Consider the following 21,487-nt stretch of genomic DNA (forward strand, 5'->3'; position numbering starts at 1 on the left):
ATAAAATATATTATTAAAATTATAATATCATTATCAATTATTTAAAAATATATATAAAAATTAATTATTCGATACTCCCTCCGCTTTAATATAAATCTAATATGATCTTAATTTAATTTTAATATATTTTTTAATAAAAAATTAAAATTAAATTAAATATTTAAATAAATTCGAGGTTCGATTTCTTCGCTATTGGTTTTTTTTTCAGTTTCAATTAGATTCCATAGATTCTTTAGTTCTGTTTGGAATCCATAACCGTGCACAGCCCCACCTGGCGCCCTGTCGAGTGTCTGCAAACCTTAAGCCCAGGTAAACAATCCGCAAGCCCATCGTAGGCTGAGGAAGGCTTCTCTTCTTCTCCTCAAACATTGGTCTCTCTTCTGTCACTCCGCCTTCACTTTCTGCACGTCATCCTTTTTCTTCAAGCTGACACTCTACTCAATTGTTCTGAACCATTCCCTAAAATCTGCTCTTATTTTCCTTAAAACTCACAGTTTTAACTTCAAAGCCACTGTCCAATTCCAGGTAATGCTTTCTCTTTATATCTTTGCTTCATTGGTTTTGGGTTTTTCTTGGAAGGCTAGAAGGCAAGAAGATGCATATTTAAAGCCTTAGCTGTGGAATTTTTGTTTAACTTTCAGTTTATAGTGGGAATTTGGAAGTGAAGAGTTAACGGAATTTGAAGATTCCCCGGCGCAAATTGGAAGAGTTGGGTATTGAAATGGATACCTTTACTCCTGGGAAAATTAATCACTTCCTTTGTCCAAAGGTAAAGCTTCTTCTTCTTCTTTTTTTTTTTTTTTTTCAAATAACCAGTCCTTGGTCCAGTAAGGCAAAAAAAAAGTTTCATACTTTATATAAATTTTCATAGAAGCAGTTTTCCTTTAAATCTTTTAATTATTTTCAAAAATTTATTGAGAAAAATTATCCCTATGACCTGATACACGGTATAGGTGCTCAAGATATATTTGTAATTTTCAAATATAATGTTAAGTGTTTGCATTCCCATTCAATGATTATGATTTCCTCTCTCTCTCTCTCTCTCTCTCTCTCTCTCTCTCTCGCGTTCTTCATTCATTCTTCAAAAAACTGAGTTGTTTTCATATGTTAAAATATTAGTGTCCAAAGATATTGTTATTTGCAAACATTGATATAATTGTAGTAATCAAATTAAGTGTAAAATGATTCTGTAAATGGGTAGAATACCTTTTTTAGTCACTTCTCTTTGTCATTGGAAGTTTGATTCCATGTAAACATATTCACACATATACAGAAACACACAAGCAGGTGAACATATCTTACCTACCTGATTGTTATTATCAGGCAAACACACAACATTTTATACACAGAGAGAAATAGAGAAAATAAGCTTCTTTTTTCTGTTTATGACACTTTCATTTTTTTCTTGGTCTTGTAATTTGCCATTCTTATTAGATGCAAGTCAATTTATGTGTTCTATAAGTTGCAGGTTTGTGTTCCAATGATGCAAAATAAGGTTGTTGTAGCAGTAAGCAATGCCTTCTTCTCCTATAATAGGTATGAAGAACTCACTACTGCTGTGGTGTGCATATCCATATCTCACAAGTGAGAAATCCCTCCTGGGTTCAAAATATATTATTGGCATTTAACAATTTAGTTCACATTTTTTGATATCTGATTCTAGCATGCTAACACCTTTACCATGGTTTTGTAGATCATAATAGGATTTCTTAATTTCTGACACTCTAGCTATAATTTGTTAATCTATTAGGTAGTTGCACCACTGATTATTAATCACTATTCTCTGCACTAATTTTTATTTTGGTAATTGGTAATAAAACTTCAATTTGTATGAATGCGATAACAAGACTTTTGATTAGTTGCAAGTGGCCTGTCCCTTCCAAACACATCCTCTCAAACAATAATTGCTGGGCACCAATATTAACCAGGAGAAGACTGGGGCCTGTGGGGTCTCGTGTTCGCTCTTGCTATGGCAACTCCAAGTTCCTAAATCCGCAATCAGGTATCTAACCTTTGTCTTTACTTTTATAGCATCATTTTTTTTTAAGATTGATAAAGTTCAGTTGATATTTGAAGCTAACGGAAATGGATTAGAAAAGCATGAAGTGAGGGTCTTGAAGCAGAAAATGGAACTTCTGGGGATTAACTGTGATGATTCTTGCATACCTGGAAATTATGGTCACTTGCTTTGTCCCAAGGTAAATCACTTCATCAATTCTATTCTAAATGTTTTTGCTTCGCAATGTGTTACTTTGCTGCTGCAACTATTTATGTTTATGGATTCTTTACATATATTTTTTCTAAAAGTTCATGACTTAGTTACCCTCAAAGTGGTATTTTTTTTTTTGCATTTACTGCAAGAACTTGGGTTTATAGATGTTCAAAATTAATATAAGTTTCACTAACCAATTCATCCACATTAAACTCATTTTTCCAGATGGTTTGTTATGTTTATTAGATTAATCTATGGCTTTGGTAATGTAGTGTGAAGGTGGAAGATCAATGGAGAAGAGTTTATCTGTACATATTAACCGAGATGCGTAAGTTTTTCATACAATTTTTTATCTAGTGCATACAGATGTATCTGATTGTATTAATGTGTATAATTGAACTATGTTTGAAGTTGGCAATGGGATTTGCGCAGGGATCTTGCAATGTGGCGGTGTTACCGTACTTGCTGTGGATGGACAGGACAGGTGACACAATGCGTGTTTGTGTATTCTGTTTCTGTTTAGATTTTAGAAAAAATAGAAAATGAGAAAACTTCAAATGTCAAATAACTTTTGATTTCAGGCCTTTGCAAATGGTAGAGTGACAAATGAGGGAATGAACATAATTTTCAAAGTCAGTTCCCCTAGGCAAATAACAGCTGAAGGCATGGTACTAGAACCACTAGGTGAGAAGGTACTGAGTACCTCTGTTTTCTTCTCTTTCAATGAGGTTATTATATATAGTAAAGTTAGGCTTAAGCGTGTCCCTTTTATTTTTCCCAACTCTTTTAAGTGTTCACATGCATACAATAATGTCAAAGGTCTGCTGGAATCATAAATTTCTTTTTGATCTTCACAAATGGTAGCAAGTTAAACCAGTGTTGATGCGAGCATGAGATTGACAAGATTCTTCAACAAGTTGTGCATCGAAATCTTCGTATTTTTCAAAAATTCACCTGGAAAGCTTTGAATTATGAGAAATCAAGGATAATTTGAGTCATTCATACTAAATATCATGCTTGAAAAACAAGGAAACGTGCAAGGGAGCTTGTTTATGGCACATTGCGACTTGATGAACGATGGAACAATTAGCCTTGGAACACATGGGGATCCACCAAAGGATTTGAACATGAGCTAAATTGGATCTGTGGTAGAAAAAGAATCAAGGAAGATAGCAAAAACACAGCCGGAGGCATATGACTCTGGTTTTTCTGTGTTTTCTTATGCTAGTCCATATTTTTTACTGTTGTAATTTTGGACTTTGAATAATTTTGTACTTCATTTTAGGCTTTATTTAGGATTTATTTATGTCCAATTAATTCATTTTGAGTCGGCCCAATTTATTAGGGTTTTTTAGTTTAAGTAGGATTTTATAATTGAAGTAAGATTTCCTAATTGGAATAAGATTTCTTAGTTCAAGTAGAATTACTTAGTTCAATTAGGATTTTCTTATTTAAGTAGGATTACTTTATGTATTCTTATTTTAACTAGAATATGTTTTATTTTCCTATTTTAACTAGGATTAGTATCATTATCCTTATACTTGTAGAATTATAATTAGTTTTTCCAGTTTTAATAGGATTTTTATTTTAACTAAGATTTCTTTTCCTACAAAGTTTTTCTATAAATAATATTTATTCTGTACATAAGTTAAATAAGCTAAAAATTGTGAATTTTTATGGATGAACATATGTTCTTTTACTATACTTTGCAAAGATGATTATTCTTTATATTTCTCCATGCTTTGTCAACTAATTAAGAATTTCTTGTAGCGTTTTCAAGCTGAAATTATCGCTTGATTATTTTCGTTTTCTAGTCACATTGTTTGACTAGAGGCGGGGTAGAGCAATTCTCAAAAATTATCTTAGCCTCGTTCTTTGTCAAATTGTATAATGAAGCTTTTTTTATCACAAGTTGATATTGAGTTCCGAATCAGTTTGGTATCAAAGTACACGCTGGATAAATCCATCTATCCTTTAAATTTCCTCATCAAATTGGTATCAAAGCATGGGCTAGATACTTCCATCCATCCTTTAATTTTCTGCATTAAGTATGATTGGCCATGCCTACATGTGTGAGAAGATGGTTGGGATGCATATAAATGAAAACATGAGATTTCATCATGTTATCGCATATCTTAACTAGCAAAATGAAGTTCTGAAATCATTATTAATAAAGCATGGACATTGCCAAAATTAAGATACAGATAATCATAATCACTATCTTTATTCTGTTTAATGTTTCTTTTTGAAGTCCTGATAGAACTTTTGGTGTGTAATTGACATTCAGAATGACTAATTTTCCTTTTCAGCTAATTGCATACTTTGGTGATAGAATGATATCTGAAGAAACCCTCAGGAGAAATTCTGTTATGCAGATGGCTGGTGATCAGGTGCCTGAAGTTCATCAACTTCATCATCTGTATTTCTTATAATTTGCTTTGGCATGTGATTGTAGATAAAGTTTGTCATATAATGGATGCTTAACTGTAATTTGCATTGTCAAGGGAAAGGTCAAATTCTTAGAGGTCATGCTTCTATGCTAAATGTGAAAACACAGTAAACCATTGTCATATATAATATATTCCATTTTATTCTTGGGCCACTCATGTTCATAAATGTTGTCCATCATAGTCTGCTAGGAATAAAAATATCTTATAGCATTCATTTGAGGAAATTAATTTGAGAAGTATGATGTGTTCACTCAAATTGAAGTAGCCAAGTGGACTATTTGTTTGTGTTAAGTTAGTGGCAACTGGAGTCGGACAATTTGAATTTTGCTTGTTATTTGGGTTTACCAACATTTGTTTCTAAACTTTGAGCAAGACATTTTGTCTCTTGTCTTCATGGAACCCTCAAAATATTTTTGCATGTGGGGTTGATAAAAGACGATCACGTGTCCATTGCTTTGACCTAGCTACATCCCTGTTAATTCTTCCCATCTTCATGTCTTTTTGCTAAATCTTGCCTTGCCAAGCTCCTAAAGTGCATATTGCACTGAGAAAGATTTAAATTGAAGGCTTTTAGTTCCTCTTCCTATTCTGTTACCACCTAAGACTGAAGATCTGGCAGTGATTAAGGTATAAGCTTCATATCATGAAGGTGAAGAGTGACAAGATCATCTATAAATAGTCAGATTTATCTGTATTGTTAACCAAGATAAAATGAACCTCTAATGGTCTTTACAGTATTACCCATTACCTGTGTGTGCGTGTGTTGTTACTAATTTCAGAAAAGTTAGGAACAAATGAATCTTCTCTAAGAATCATGGTGCTAATTGGTTGCATCAATGTCAAACAATTTCTAAGATAGATGTCCCAACTCTGTTTGTAGAAAATCAAAGCAATAACTTGCAATTATTTGAAGGAGGATTTTATGATCTAGGAAATTTGGGCTAAAGGCCTTAAGCTGGTTTTGTTGATCTGTGTGTTTATTTTTACTTTAAATTGTGCATCCAATTACCTTATGCTTGCCACTCTGAAATTTCCTTTTATTGTTTTGGCTTAGAGGTCAAGATAGTTGCTTATGTTATCACTTGAATTTTCTATATCTAATCATTTGTCCATTAAGCATTATCTACTTTCTGCTTTGACACTGATGCAAAAATGATTTAGGTCCCATATCATGGGAGATAGTTCTAATTAGTTGGTCTTAGGTTAATTATGTTATACATTCACATTCACATTCTCAATCAGATTCTTCTACCCCAAATATAGTTGCTCCATACAGCAAAGCTTTTTTTGCGAATACAGTTCATTTTCATCTTGATTATCTGCCTCAAACACTTGAATGCTAGGAGTCTGATTGTTTCTAGTTATTACTGCTTACAGGGTATTATTGCATTTACTTATAGACAAAAAGGAGTGCTCATTGGTTGCAAGTATCGAACTATTGAGAAAAATTTTTGGCAGGTATTTGTGCTAATCTTTGCCCTAGTGGTTGAAATGCGGTGATATGCTGTGACAAACCCAAACCTTTGTCCAAGTATAAAGATAAAAAGAACAGAAAAACTATATATGTATATATGTGTGTGTATATATATATATATATTACTTTCAAAGGAGAAGGCTGTAGAGAAACATGGAACTGCAACCTTCAAGGTTCTGAAATTGACCTTTATGCATAATGGATCCTATCACCAAACAATGAATTCTTCCTAACAATTCAATACTAACAATTGTGTATCAGATTCAAAAGAGAGTACTAAGAATCAAGTCAATACTATAGATTAGTAATATGTTGTTCTCCAAAACTCTTGGTGAGGTTAGTTCCTTAAACCTCATATGTGCAGCTCACCAATTTTGCAGCTTGTAGCGTTCTAATTGCAGTAAGGATTCAAGAAAGATCCATACAAAATGATGTTGTTATAAGAAACTTTTTTTTTATTATATTTGCTCTGAAATATGAGGCTCAACATCCACAATTTTTTTGATTAATAATCTGATGTGTCTAAAAAAGGATATCTTGAATATGTTTGTAGAAAGGTAATTTGTTGTATTACTTAACAATATAGATTACAATATATTTATACATGAGAAATTGTATCTAGAAAGGAAAGGAAATCAAACCTATGATCATGCAATCCATAAGATTAAGCAACTAACACATCTATCAATATTTACTTTCTATAGTAACATATTTACTTCCTATAACCTATAACATTCCCTCTCAAGTTGGAGCATAAATGTTAATTATGCCCAACTTGCTACATATATAATCAACTCGAGTCCCATTTAGAGGTTTAGTGAAGATATCTCCTAATTGTTCTCCAGTTCTGATATGTCCGGTTGAGATTATATTTTGTTGGACCTTCTCACGAACAAAATGACATTCAATCTCAATATGTTTAGTCCTCTCATGAAATACTAGATTAGAGGCAATGTGGATAGCTGCTTGATTATTGTAGAAGGATAATATTTGTTGTATTTCACAATAGAGATTACAACCTATTTATACATGAGAGACGGTATCTAAACAGGAAGGAAAATCAAGCCTATGATTATACAATCCCTAAAATTAAGCAACTGACCCATCTATCAATATTTACTTTCTATATTAACATATTTACTTTCTATAACTTATAACACTCTCCCTCAATTGGATCATAAATGTTAATCATGTCCAACTTGTTACATATATAATCAACTCGAGTCCCATTTAGAGTTTTAGTGAAAATATCTTCTAATTGTTCTCCAGTTCGGATATGTCCTATTGATATTATCTTTTGTTGGACCTTTTCTCGAACAAAATGACAATCAATCTCGATGTGTTTAGTCCTCTTGTGAAATACTGGATTGGAGGCAATGTGGATAGCTGCTTGATTATCACACTACAACTTAGCAGACACCGAATTTGTGAACCCAACTTCTTTCAACAGTTGACATACCCACAAGATTTCATAAACGGCTTGTGCCATGATTCGATATTCAGATTCAGCACTAGAACGGGAGACCACATTTTGCTTCTTATTTTTCCATGAGACCAAGTTACCTCCCATAAAAACACAATACCTAGTAGTTGATCTCCTACCAACTTTCGAGCCTGCCCAATCAGTATCAGAAAAGCATTCAATATTTGAGTGCCCATGGTTACCATAGAATAGGCCTCGCCCTGGGGCCCTTTTAAGGTAACAAAGAATCTATCTCAGAGCATCCCACTGGGCAACAGTAGGAGAGGACATAAACTGACTTACCACACTCACTGAATATGCAATATCAGGACGAGTCACTGTCAAATAATTCAGCTTGCCAACTAATCTTCTATACCTTCCAAGATCTGCAAATGGCTCACTGTCTTCTGTGGTAAGTTGAAGGTTAGGGGTCATTGGGGCACTACAAGGCTTAGCACCCAATTTTCTTGTTTCTGCCAACAAATCAAGAACATATTTTCTTTGAGATAAGAAGATGCCTTTCTTACACCGCATAACTTCGATTCCCAAGAAATATTTCAAGGAACCCAAATTCTTTGTATGAAACTGTGTTTTAAGAAATTCTTTTAGGGATGTGATGCTAGCAATGTCACTTCCTGTAATAACGATATCATCCACATATACTACAAGCAGAATTACTCCACTATCAAAATTTCTATAAAACACTGAGTGATCACACTTACTCATCTTCATTCCAAACTGTTGGACCACCTCACTAAACCTGCCAAACCATGCTCGAGGACTCTGTTTCAAGCCATAAAGGGATTTTCGAAGTCTACAAACCTTACCTGACTCCCCCTGAGCAACAAAACTAGGTGGTTGTCCAATATAAACCTCCTCCTGAAGATCACCATGAAGAAAAGCATTTTTAATATCCAGTTGATGCAAAGGCCAATCATGAGTAGCCGGCAAGGAAATAAACAATCGGACAGATGCGAGCTTGGCAACTGGGGAGAATGTATCAGAATAGTCAACTCCATAAGTTTGTGCATAACCTTTAGCTACTAAACGGGCCTTGAGGCGAGCAATAGATCCATCAGGGTTTACTTTCACTACAAACACCCATTTGCACCCAATAGCCCGCTTTCCTGGGGGCAAGGACATCAACTCCTAAGTACCATTAGTGTCAAGGGCCATCATTTCCTCTTCCATTGCAGCACGCCAACTAGGATGGGACAAAGGCTCAATAACAGTTTTGAGAATTGAAATAGAATCTAAAGCAGTGACAAAACAACAAGAAGAGGAGGATAATTGATCATAAGAGACACAAGATGAAATAGGATAAGTGCAAGTACGTTTACCTTTGCGAAGAGCAATGGGCAAATCCAAATCAGACAGTGAAGGATCAGTGGGAGTAGAATCTGTCGACGAAGAAGCAGATAGCAGAACAGAGTCAGAGTCCTCTAAGCGTTTGGAATACACATGAAAGATGGGAGGGCAACCTGGCACATGAGCAAAAGGTGTAGGAGTAGTCTGAGGAGACAAAGAGCGAACAGTGTATAAGAAGATGTCATCTTCCTCCTCCTGGGTGTTATAAACAGATGATGGCGGAAAAAACGGAGTGGACTCAAAGAATGTTACATCCGCAGACACAAGATACCGATTCAGATCAAGAGAAAAACAACGATACCCTTTCTGACGTCGAGAGTAGCCAAGAAAGACACATTTGAGTGATTTGGAATCCAATTTAGTAACCTGTGGACGAACATCACGAACAAAACAAGTACAACTAAAGATACGTGGCTCAATAGGAAACAAAGATTTAGTGGGAAACAAAATGTTATAAGGGATATCACCATGAAGGATGGAGGAAGGCATGCGATTGATCAAAAAACAAGCAGTAGATACAGCATCAGCCCAAAAACATTTAGGTACCTTCATTTGGAATAAGAGGGCTCTGGCTACTTCAAGAAAATGTCGATTTTTTCTTTCAGCAACTCCATTTTGTGAAAGAGTGGCAACACAAGAGGACTAATGAAAAATCCCTTTTTGTAACAAATAAGATTGAAATTCCCCAGAGAGATACTCTTTAGCATTAGCACTTCGCAATATACGGATGGAAGTATTGAATTGGGTTTGGATTTCAGCATAAAATGCACAAAAAATAGAAAATAATTCTGAACGACTCTTCATTAAAAATAACCAAGTAGTACGAGAGAAATCATCAACAAAAGTAACAAAATACTTAAAGCCAGACTTAGATACAACCGGACAAGGACTCCAAACATCTGAATGGACTAACTCAAAGGGGGACGAAGCCCGTTTATTGACTCGAGACGGTGTAGGTAAACGATGATATTTGACAAATTGACAATACTCACAATTTAGAATAGACAAAGAATGAAACTGTGGATATAACTTCTTCAAAACCGAGAGAGAAGGATGCCCCAAACGACAATGAACATCAAAAGGTGTTAAACGCGTGTAGCATACCAAAGATTGAGGAGATCGAAGTAGTTGCTGATCCAAGACGTAAAGACCCTCTGACTCACTCCCTCTATCAATAATCTGCTTCGTCGAAAAATCCTGAAAAACGCAGTGATCAGGAAAGAATGAGACACAACAATTCAATGCACGAGTGAGTTTACTAACGAAAAGCAAATTAAATGCGAACTTAGGGAGACATAACACAGAGGATACAGAAAGAGAAGGGGTTAAATTGACATGACCAGAACCCATGACAGAAGATTTAGTGCCATCAGCAAGAGTAACATAAGAAGGCGATGTATGAGACTCAAAATTTGACAAAAGAGTAGAATTACCTGACATATAATCGGTACCACCAGAATGAATAACCCATTTGGAGGATGAAGACACAAGACATGCAGTAGAGTTACCTGAGTCAGCAATTGCAGTGATAGAGGAGGAATTAGAGGATTTTAGAGATGCATGTTATTGGATGAATTGTGCATGCTCATCTGCAGATATCAAAATTCACTGATCGGAAGATCCATTCAATTTGTGTTTCGTGATTTTAATCATCATAGAAATCACATCAGTTACGGTGGAGGTTTTAACTTCAGCCATAAGGACAACTAACCCAAAACGATAGTAACAAAAGAAACACAGAATCAGAAAACAGTACCGGTGTGAACAGTACCCGTAAACAGTACCGATGAACAGTACCCGTGAACAGTACCCGTGAACAGTACTAAAAAAACACCTCCACCCAAAACCCGAACGGCAAACAAATCTCAGATCTGACAAGAGAACGATGTGGCGACTCCAGCGATGGTGAGATCCAAATGTTACCCTTTATGGGTAACCCAAATGAACAGAGCCCTAAGTCTCCAAATTTTATTTTATTTTTTTAAAACTTGACGAGGGAGAAAAAAAAAAAAAATCTCTATGAGAATGGCTCTGATACCATGTAGAAGGATAATATTTGTTTTATTTCACAATAGAGATTACAACCTATTTATACATGAGAGACGGTATCTAAACAGGAAGGAAAATCAAGTCTATGATTATACAATCCCTAAAATTAAGCAACTGACCCATCTATCAATATTTACTTCCTATATTAACATATTTACTTTCTATAACTTATAACAATTATCACATTACAGCTTAGCAGGCACCAAATTTGTGAACCTAACCTCTTCTAACAGTTGACGCACCCACAAGACTTCACATACGGCTTGTACCATGACTCAATATTCAGATTCAGTACTAGAACAAGAGACCATATTTTGCTTCTTACTTCTCCATAAGATCAGGTTACCTCCCACAAAAACACAATATCCAGTGCTTGACCTCCTATTAACTTTTGAACCTGCTCAATTAGAATCAGAAAAACATTTAACATTTGAGTGTCCATGGTTACTATAGAAGAGGCCTCGCCCTGGAGTCTCTTTTAAGTAGCAAAGAATTTGTCTCAGAGCATCCTATTGAGCAACAGTAGGAGAGGACATAAACTGACTTACCACACTCACTGAATATGCAATATTAGGACGAGTTACCGTCAAATAATTCAGCTTGCCAACTAATCTTCTATATATTTCAGAATCTGCAAATGGTTCACTGTCTTCTGTAGTAAGTTGAAAATTAGGGGTCATTAGTATACTACAAGACTTAGCACCCAATTTTCCTATTTCTGCTAACAAATCAAGAACATATTTTTTTTTTAGATAAGAAAATGTCTTTCTTACACCGTATAATTTTAATGCCCAAAAGATATTTCAAGGAGCCCAAATCCTTTGTAGGAAACTGTGCTTTGAGAAATTCTTTTAGGGATGTAATGCTAGCAACGTCATTTTCTGTAATAACAATATCATCCACATATATTAAAGTAGAATTACTCTACTATCAGAATTTCTATAAAACACTGAGTGATCACACTTACTCATTTTCATTCCAAACTGTTGGACCACCTCACTAAACCTGCCAAACCATCCCTGAGGACTCTGTTTTAAGCCATAGAAGGATTTTCGAAGTCTACAAACCTTATCTAACTCCCCTTGAGCAACAAAACCAGGTGCTTGCTCAATATAAACCTCCTCATAAAGGTCACCATAGAGAAAAGCATTTTTAATATCCAATTGATGCAAAGGCCAATCATGTGTAACTGCCAAGGAAATAAACAATCGCACAGATGCGAGTTTGGCAACTGGAGAGAATATATCAGAATAGCCATCATGAGTTTGAGCATAACCTTTGGCCACTAAACGGGCCTTGAAGCGAGCAACAAATTTATCAAGGTTTATTTTCACTGCAAACACCCATTTACACCCAATAGCCCACTTTCTTGGGGCAAGAACATCAACTCCCAAGTACCATTAGTGTCTAAGGCTATCATTTCTTTTTTTATTGCAGCACGCCAATCAGGATGGGATAAAGTCTCAATAACAGTTGTTGGGAACTAAAATAGAATCTAAAGCAGTGGCAAAACAACGAGAAGAAGAGGATAATTGACGATAAGAGACAAAAGACGAAATAGGATGAGTGCAAGTACGTTTACCTTTGCAAAGAGTAAAGGGCAAATCCAAATCAGACGGTGAAGGATCGGTGGGAGTAGGATCTGTCAACGAAGAAGCTGGTAGCGAGCGGAGTTAGAGTCCTCTAAGCGTCTAGAATAAACATGAAAAATGGGAGGACGACCTGACACATGAGCGGAAAGTGTAGGAAGAGTCTGAGGAGACAGAGAGTGAACAGTGTATAACAAGAGGTCATCTTCCTCCCCTTGTTTATCATAAACAGATTGATGGTGGAAAGAATAGAGTGGACTCAAAAAATGTTACATCAACAGACACAAGGTACCGATTAAGATTAGGAGAAAAATAATGATACTTTTTTGAAGTCGAGAGTAGCCAAGAAAGACACATTTGAGTGATTTGGGATCCAATTTAGTAACCTGTGGATGAACATCACGAACAAAATAAGTACAACCAAAGATACATGGCTCAATAGGAAACAAAGATTTCGTGGGAAATAAAATGTTATAAGAGATATCATCATGAAGGATGGAGGAGGGCATGCGATTGATAAAAAAACAAGCAGTGGATACAGCATCAGCCCAAAAGTATTTAGGTACTTTCATTTGGAGGGCGCTAGCTACTTCAAGAAAATGTCGATTTTTTCTTTCGGCAACTCCATTCTATGAAGGAGTATCAACACAGGTAGATTGATGAAGGATCCATTTTTATAACAAATAAGATTGAAATTCCTCAGGAAGATACTCTTTAGCATTATCACTTTGTAATATTCGAATGGAAATATTGAATTGAGTTTGTATTTCAGTATAAAAAGCACAAAAAATAGATAATAATTATGAATGACTCTTCATTAAAAATAACCAAGTAATGCGAGAGAAATCATCAACAAAAGTAAGTCAAACTTAGACACAATAGGATAAGGACCCCAAACATCTGAATATACTAATTTAAAGGGGAAAAAAACCCGTTTATTGACTCGAGAAGCTGTAGGTAAACGGTGATGTTTGGCATTTTGACAAAACTCACAATCTAAAACAGACAAATAGTGAAACTATGAACATAACTTCTTCAAAGCCGAGAGAGAAGAGTGCTCCAAACGACAATAAACATCAAAAGGCGTTAAACTCGTAGAACATGTAAGAGATCTAGGTAGTTGCTAGTCCAAGAAGTAAAGACCTTCTGACTCACGCTCTCTACCAATAATCTGCTTTATTGAAAGATCCTGAAAAACACAATGATCAGGAAAGAATGAGACACAACAATCCAGTACACAAGTGAGTTTACTAACAGAAAGCAAATTAAAGAAGAACTTAGGAAGATATAACATAGAGGATATAAAAAGAGAAAGGGTTAAGTTGACATGTCTAGAACCCATGACAAGATTTAATGCCATCAATAAGAGTAATATAAGAAAACAATGTATAAGACTTAAGATTAGATAAAAGGGTAGAATTACCTGACATATGATTGGTAGCACCAGAACCAATAATCCATTTAGAGGATGAAAACACAAGAGATGTAGTAGAGTTACCTAACTCAGCAATTGCAGCGATAGAGGAGTTAGATGATTTTAGAGATGCTTGGTATTGAGTGAATTATGTATACTCATTTGCAGATATTAAATTTTCCTGATCAAAAGAGGCCTTAACTACTATATGCGCCATTTGTAAGTGCTGATTCTTATTCTAAAGTTTCAGGCATGTCTTCTTAGAATGCCCAGGTTCACGGCAGTAATAACAAATGATTCCATCGGAGTTAGAAGTAGGAACTGCTTTCCCAGGACGCTAAGATCCTCTACCACCACTAAAACCTCCCCTACGCCAACTTCTGTTATTCTGTTTGCTACTGTCATTGTGACTAATAAGAGCACTAGTGGTGTGTGAAGGAATTGGAGGTTCTGTACGCAACACCCTAGTGAAAACATCATGTCACGATGATATTTCAGAGTCAGAAAGAATTTAAGATTTAGCTGTCTCAAACTCTAGAGGGAGACCTGCAAGGAAACTCATAACATCCATTTGCCCTCGTTGAGCTTGTTGAGTTCTCACATTTGTACTAAAAGGCATCAAGACATTAAGTTCCTCGTACACCCTTTTAAAATCCATAAAATAGAAGTTCAGATTTCTATCATGTTTCTCAGCTCGATAAAACGCCTTACACACATCATAAATACGAGAAATATTCTTAATAAGGCTAATTACCTCACTATGAATAGAATTTTAGATCTGCAAAAATAATCGAGTATCATTCCTCATCCAATCTCTCCTAGTTTCATCAATGGGAGAATTCTTGGTAAGATGATCATCCATTCCGATACTTCGTAAATAAATACAGATAGTCTTACTTCAATCCAAAAAATTAGATCCATTTAATATGTGTTTCGTGATTTTAGTCATCATCGGAATCACCTCAGCTATGGTATTTTAAACTTCAGCCATGAGAACAACCAACCCAAAGCAATGGCAATCAAAAGAAACAGGATGTGAACAGTACCAGAAAATGGAGGTAAACAGTACCAGAATGTGATCCAAACCCAAAAACACCTCTACCCAACACCCAATCAGCAAACATATCACAGAACTAACAAGGGGGCTTCGAGGCGACTCCGGCGAGGGTGACTGGAGCAGTAACGGACATGCGATGGGCCTCCATGTGCCAGCGAGTGGGACGGCATCAGAAACCTTGTCGCAGCGTGTGAAGCTCACTCGCTGGCCGGACAACCGTAGAGTCTTCAAGGAAGCTTCGTCGGCGCTCTAGCGTCCTTCCTGGGTGGGTAGTAAGAGATAAATATTATCCTATATGGGTAACCTAAAAGAACAGGAGGTTTGAGTCTCCAAACAAAACAAGAAAACAAAAATTCAAATCTCACGTGAGAGGCTCTGATGCCATGTAGAAAGGTAATTTGTTGTATTACTTACAATATAGATTACAACATATTTATACATGAGAAACCGTATCTAGAAAGGAAAGGAAATCAAACTATGATCATGCAATTCCTTAAAATTAAGCAACTTACACATCTATCAATATTTACTTCCCATAACCTATAACAATATTCAAACACCTTTTCTTAAGGATGCCCATTATTTAAGAGATGACCAAGTAGAGAAATTCATTGTTGGTGAATGACAAATTCCTTGTAGGTATTCTTTGCATTTGAGATTCAAACAAAGAATGGTTTGAGTTGGTGGGTTCGTGGGCATCAATTTTAGTGCTTTATTTCTGTTTTAAGTACGTTGTTTGTCAAATTCAAAAATAACCTTTGTATTTATATCTAATTGGAAAAATGGAAAATGATGAAAAATGAGAAAAAGAAAAAAGAGAAACCTATTTTCTACCGGTTATTATTATTATTATTATTTAGCTATACTGAATTGGACAATTAAATTTCATCATCCTTCCTATTTTTTTATAAATAAGGAATTAACATCTTCATTTTTTTTTTTTTTTAACAATTGACTTCAACTGGACTCAATCTTGAGAACTTATGGCCTTGGAGATGACTCTAGTACCAATGGGTTAGAATTAACATATGCTGACTTATATCATACTTAATAATTCTGCTTTTTTTTTTTTTCTTTCAGGATAAGGGCACAGAAAAATGGTTATATGGGCTGGATGACATTAAAGAAGTGACTGAAATTGTTATTGTAAATTTCATTACCTCTTTTCTAATTTTTCAAGCATATATTCAAATCTCTCTTGCACTTTCTCTGTTCTTCCCTGTTTTCCCCAGTTGTTATTTAGTGCTTTGGTGCTATTAAAGGTTGAAGGCGAAATTGATAAGCTTTCAGTGGAGGAAGCTGGCTTCTTTAATTGTGTTAGTGTTCCTGGAGGTGCCCCACAAACTGTTTCTACTAAAGATATACCATCACTGGAAAAGGTATGAACCATGACCAAAAGCTTTCTGAGTAATGTCTTTATTTAGCAATTTATTCAGATGTATGTCGCATGTGTGTATGTGGCTTGAAAATTTGCATATGTATGTATTTTAAGTGAACAATTATCGTTCACGTTTAGCTGATGTTGTAATTTGCCGCTAAAACATGTGTGGTGCATTAGAAATTACCTTTTATCATCAACAAGTGTCTGCATCAAAGGTTCATAACTTTGTATAAGTTTCTATTTAACAAACATGAAATTTTACTTGGTTATGAGGAAGAGGATACATGGTATACCACTTATCCCAGCTAACTCCTAATTCTTCTTTTCTTTCTTTTTGTGTGTGCATATGTGATGCTAGGACAAAGCATATCAGTATCTATGGAATTGCAAAGAGTACTTGGATAAGGTGGGCACCTTTTTGTGCAGAACTTGGGCTCGCAATGCAGAGATCTATTGAATTTATTCTTCCTATCTTTAATTTTTTATCTAAATCTTTGAGGTGTCTCGCATTATCCTGGCAACTGATGGCGATGCAAGTGGGCAAGCCTTGGCTGAAGAGTTAGCACGCCGGCTGGGAAAAGAAAGGTAACAAGGATCTCATGGTTTAATTTTTCTTACTTCTGTATGAAAAATTTATGATATATGCAGAAACTGGAGTTCTATTGCATGAAGGGGCCAACATGATTAAAGTATTGGAGTTGGGGCTGTTTGGTTAAAGGAGTTATTATGTTTACAATGTTTTATTAACATAATAAGCTTAGATTTGTTCCGATATGGAAGTCCATATTAAGAGACAATTAATGCATTTAAGGTTTTGAGATTATTTGGCTTTCAGAATTTCTAGGGCTATTACTTCCTCTTAATCAGTCTATGGATTTGTTTCATCTTCTGTTTTAGCATTTTCTTCCTTTTCCTTTGTTTTGTCATTGAATCTTCATAATCATATCTCATGTGACACGTCTTGCTGACTGAAAATCTAATGATCAGTCAGGGACCAAATTTTAATTGCACCTTCAAGCATATTAAAGTTCTTAACTCATTTTTTTCTTGTACTTTAACGGCTAGAAATCTTGATGTATTTTCTTGTCAAATTAGTTGAATCGGAACAATAATGACATGAAAATTATTATGAGTGTCTTCAGTAATAACTCTTTCTAGATTTATACTACTGCGTCATGCTGTATACTATGGCCATGTGTTTCTTTCAGTTTCAAAGGCCAAAAATGCTTATTTCATTTTCCATTCCACCAATATGGTTTATGCCAAAATACTAAAAATTCATTTGTTGTTATGTCCTTTTCTTTTTTTTTTTCCTTCTTTGTTCTAGATGTTGGCTTGTAAGATGGCCCAAGAAAGATCACTCCTGTTGCTTCAAAGATGCAAATGAGGTCTGTTTCTTACCTTTGACATTTAAGATATGTAGCTGAGGATGTTTCTGAAGAGTAAGATTTAACTGATGAGAGGTGATAGAAATGAAAAATCAAATATAAAGGGCAGTATTGTAAATTATCAGGCTGTAGTTTACATCAATCTCACACGACAAACAAGAAGTTTCGCCATGCAAAATTTCGTTTAGGATTGACAAAGCAGGAAAGGTGCAGAAAGACTAAAATAAATTAGCTTCCATATTTTAAGCATTTTTCACTGTTGGACCATGGAAACATTTGAGGAACAGCTTGTATGAGTCATAAAACAAATTCAAAGCAGATGAGTGAAGAACAAAAGCATAATGTAGACAATAGTTTGATATATTCCAGCCACACAGCTAGAGTTGGGAATCGTTGTTTAGGAATACATCAAATAAATGAAGAAAGAGAAAAGCAAAAGAATATATATTCAATTGAACTTATAATCATCCTTTTACATATTTAGCCCCTCTGAGTGTAGCCTTGTTCTGCTGCCAGGCATGCATCTTCCTCATCCTAGGCCTTGCACTGTGAACTCCTTTTAGAGATGCTTTCCTTGATTTTCTCCTCCAGTGTGGGAAGAGACTAGAGAGTAGACAGAAAAAAGCTGTTTTGCTTACAAACCCATCTTTTCTGAAACCCATGGGAAGATAGACGATGTCCATAAGCTAGTATTTAAAATCTTCCACGTTCATTCTGTTATCATTAAGCAGCTCATGCAGGTGCATGTTAGCAGTGATTCATCTTGGTTGTATAATGTTACCATTTGAAGAAGTGGAGTCCTCCAAATTTGGTAACAAGGCCTTCTCCAAGTAATAGTAATAGATCGAGTCATTGAGTGTTCAAACTTCAGGTGGATCAAGGTTTTTTTTTTTTTTTTTTTCCAAATTTATTCCAATGTGGAAAACATCCAAAATTTATTTTTAATATTGTTTTTTTTTTTTTTGTTTTCTAGCTGTTTCTAACCAATGGAACTTCTTTTCCTACTATCTCAACCTCAAGCTTAGAACTGCCATTGATAACATAATCAACATTGTTAGAATTTCACATTGATTTGGAATAGGATTACTATACTCTTATAAAGCCTTGGACCTTTAACGTAACCTTTTGAAGGCGAGTTAGGCTTGGCCCATTTCTCATGATGGTATCAGAGTTTCCTTACTTAATGTTGGTTCTATTAAGTGTCATGCCTCTCGTAAGTATAACGCTTCAGGTGTTTGATTCTGGACGTGAAGAGGGCGTGTTAAATTTCATTAAGTGTCATGCCTCTCATAAGTATAGCGCTCTAGGTGTTTGATTTTGGACGTGAAGAGGGTGTGTTAAATTTTGTGTTGGTTTAGGATAGGCAAGTAAATTGTTCCTTAAATTTTCATGCTATATTCACAGGGGGAATTTAAAATTATCACCCCTAATTTAAACTATGTGCTTATTCCTTATATGGCTCATGGCCACAGGTTCTCAAGTGTTTAGGACCAAGTGCTCTGAAGGAAGTAATTGAAACAGCAGAATCATATGAAGTATGCACTATGAATCAGGTGATTTAAGGTATGTGGTTTTAACAGTGTAAGTGCTTTATACTATGAGCCAGTTAAATTTTATAGAAAATTTTGGACAACAGCCATTGGTGGGGACCATGAAACCCATATGTGTAACCCATTGTGGATTTAAGTAGGAATGTTTGTGGCACTTCTTTGTAATGAAAAGAATTGTATTATTATTAATCTAATGTAGTTTATCCAATTTTGGACATGAAAGGGAGTTGCTGGAATTTTTTTTCTCCCAACTTAGATTGACTAGGACTTTAAACTCGAAACCTCACAACCCTGTGCTTAAAGCATCATAAGACTTTATTAAAAAAATAATTAGCTTGTAAAGATAAAGTTGCCCTAAAATAATTAGCTTGAGTAATAAAAGAAGTGTTTCTAGTTTTTCAATTAAGGGTATATTTCCATCTCCGATTTGTAAATATCTTTTAGGCTTGCTTTGGATCCTTTCAAGAATTCACAACTATATTTAACATGTTTACCAAATGATATTCACTATGACGAATTTCCAGAAGTAAAGATTGTATAAGTATTTAATTGAATTCATTTCTTTTTTAAAATTAAAGAATTTATTTCTTTTTAATTCATAATATTTTCATTTTTTTTAAAATATATCATATATAATTTTATTTAAATTTATTTGAATTTTTTTTTCTCGTGAAATGAATGAAAAGAATTAATTAAGATTTCAATTTCACAATCACAACAATAAATATCATTTTAGTGAAATGACTAACATATGCTTATCACTAATTAGAGTCCTTGTAACTTCAAAACATGCCATTTAATTGCAATTTTAAAACATGCACTTTCAAAATCACAATTATTTGGTTTTTATAATTTACGATAAAATTAATTAAATCGTAAGATAATGAAAGTTGAGTTAAACTCCCTTTCTTTTAAATGCCGGACATTGTTCGAAGAAGAATTGAGCACTCCTTTTAGCGTGATGAAGACGCAAAGAAGATTTAATTTTGACTACCAAAAACTAAGAAAAAAATTATTATATAGTTTTTATAGTATCAAAAAAAATTGATTTATATAATTTGAAAATTACATTTAAACATTTATACATTTTAAAAAATTTATTAGTCAGCCATTCTGTTAATTTTAATCGTTAAATATTATTAAAAAGCCTAAATCATATGAAGGATCTATTTAATAAATGTTTAAAAACTTAAAAGATTAATTAATAAATTTTTTTAAAATTATAAGAATTAAATAGTAAAATATTTAATAATTAAAATTAATGAAAGAACTAATTAGTATATTTTTAAAATTATTAGAATTATTTTAATATATTTTTAAAAATGAAAAAATTAATCAATGAATTTTTTCATAGCGACTAAATAGCAATTTTTTGAAAGACTAAATAAAGTCATCACTTCTCATTATTTTAAACTGTGAGTTATGGAATATTTAATTTATTTGACCTGTGAAAGTTTAGAAGTAAATTTAAATTAAAAAATAATATTTTTTTTAATATTCTTAAGCTGCCGTATAGTTCAGGGTAAATTGATATTTTTTTTATTAATTTATTTCTTAATGTCATAATTCAATCTTATGACTAGGTCATCGTTATGTAAATGCCATGAAGATGCATGATAAGGACTACATGAAGCTAGAGAGTCCTTACTTTAATTAGGACTAGCTAAGGATCTCTGGGACCTGGAGAGAGAATTCTCTGTCGTTTACGAATTGTATTCTTCTAGAGATTATATTTTGCAGCGCTACCTGCGACATGAAGGTATCTGATCTCCTTGGTGGCAACGTCTGCATAGTTCTTGCTTGAGATGTGGGGTTGTGTTTTTGGAGTGGCATATCCAGTTTAGCGCAAGTATCCCTGGACTTTTCTCTTGTATGGACTTGGTTTTTGGTTTCCTTAGCTAGGTTTTTACTATGATGAGCTGGTTCACATTGTCATAATCCCAGCCTTTTAAGATTTTAATTATCTTTCGCCAAAAATAAAACTACATAAATTAGGTATAATCTAGGCATTCTAGCTATAAAATTATTAAAAAAAATTACTTAGACATGTCCATAATAAATTATTACATGCTGAAACTTATTTATATTAAGTG

At 34.4% G+C, this 21,487-nt stretch overlaps 1 protein-coding gene across 13 annotated transcripts; it reads left to right on the forward strand.

The window, feature by feature from the left end:
- The first annotated feature begins 216 nt into the window (after window positions 1-216).
- Window positions 217-19,611, forward strand: LOC110622074 (primase homolog protein). 13 transcript variants are annotated; one of them, XR_006352053.1, is made up of 16 exons: window positions 217-525; window positions 642-769; window positions 1,469-1,584; window positions 1,848-2,002; window positions 2,077-2,198; window positions 2,485-2,540; window positions 2,624-2,696; window positions 2,794-2,904; window positions 4,522-4,602; window positions 6,040-6,120; window positions 16,156-16,221; window positions 16,338-16,454; window positions 16,815-16,862; window positions 16,994-17,041; window positions 17,784-17,844; window positions 19,317-19,395. XR_006352053.1 is itself a non-coding variant. In XM_043959994.1 (16 exons), exons 2-16 carry the CDS (start codon window positions 722-724, stop codon window positions 19,404-19,406), a joined length of 1,293 nt encoding a protein of 430 aa, XP_043815929.1. In that variant the 5' UTR covers window positions 217-525; window positions 642-721; the 3' UTR covers window positions 19,407-19,611. The 13 variants fall into 13 exon arrangements, 12 of the variants coding, with proteins under 12 accessions (XP_043815929.1, XP_043815935.1, XP_043815937.1 ...); XM_043959994.1 differs by having other exon boundaries at window positions 2,095-2,198; window positions 16,956-17,041; window positions 19,317-19,611; XM_043960000.1 differs by having other exon boundaries at window positions 218-525; window positions 1,929-2,002; window positions 2,095-2,198; window positions 16,956-17,041; window positions 19,317-19,611.
- The last annotated feature ends 1,876 nt before the right edge of the window (window positions 19,612-21,487 follow it).

This window comes from Manihot esculenta, chromosome 9 (assembly GCF_001659605.2).
Source record: "Manihot esculenta cultivar AM560-2 chromosome 9, M.esculenta_v8, whole genome shotgun sequence".
NCBI lineage: Eukaryota > Viridiplantae > Streptophyta > Magnoliopsida > Malpighiales > Euphorbiaceae > Manihot > Manihot esculenta.

What these genes read in the sequence shown, in the direction of transcription:
- LOC110622074 (XM_043959992.1), top strand. Translation starts at nt 722, where the DNA reads ATGGATACCTTTACTCCTGGGAAAATTAATCACTTCCTTTGTCCAAAG. An exon ending in TTGAGAAAAATTTTTGGCAG is followed by an intron (nt 6,121 to 16,155) that starts GTATTTGTGCTA and finishes TTTTTCTTTCAG; the next exon opens with GATAAGGGCACAGAAAAATG. An exon ending in ATATACCATCACTGGAAAAG is followed by an intron (nt 16,455 to 16,814) that starts GTATGAACCATG and finishes ATGTGATGCTAG; the next exon opens with GACAAAGCATATCAGTATCT.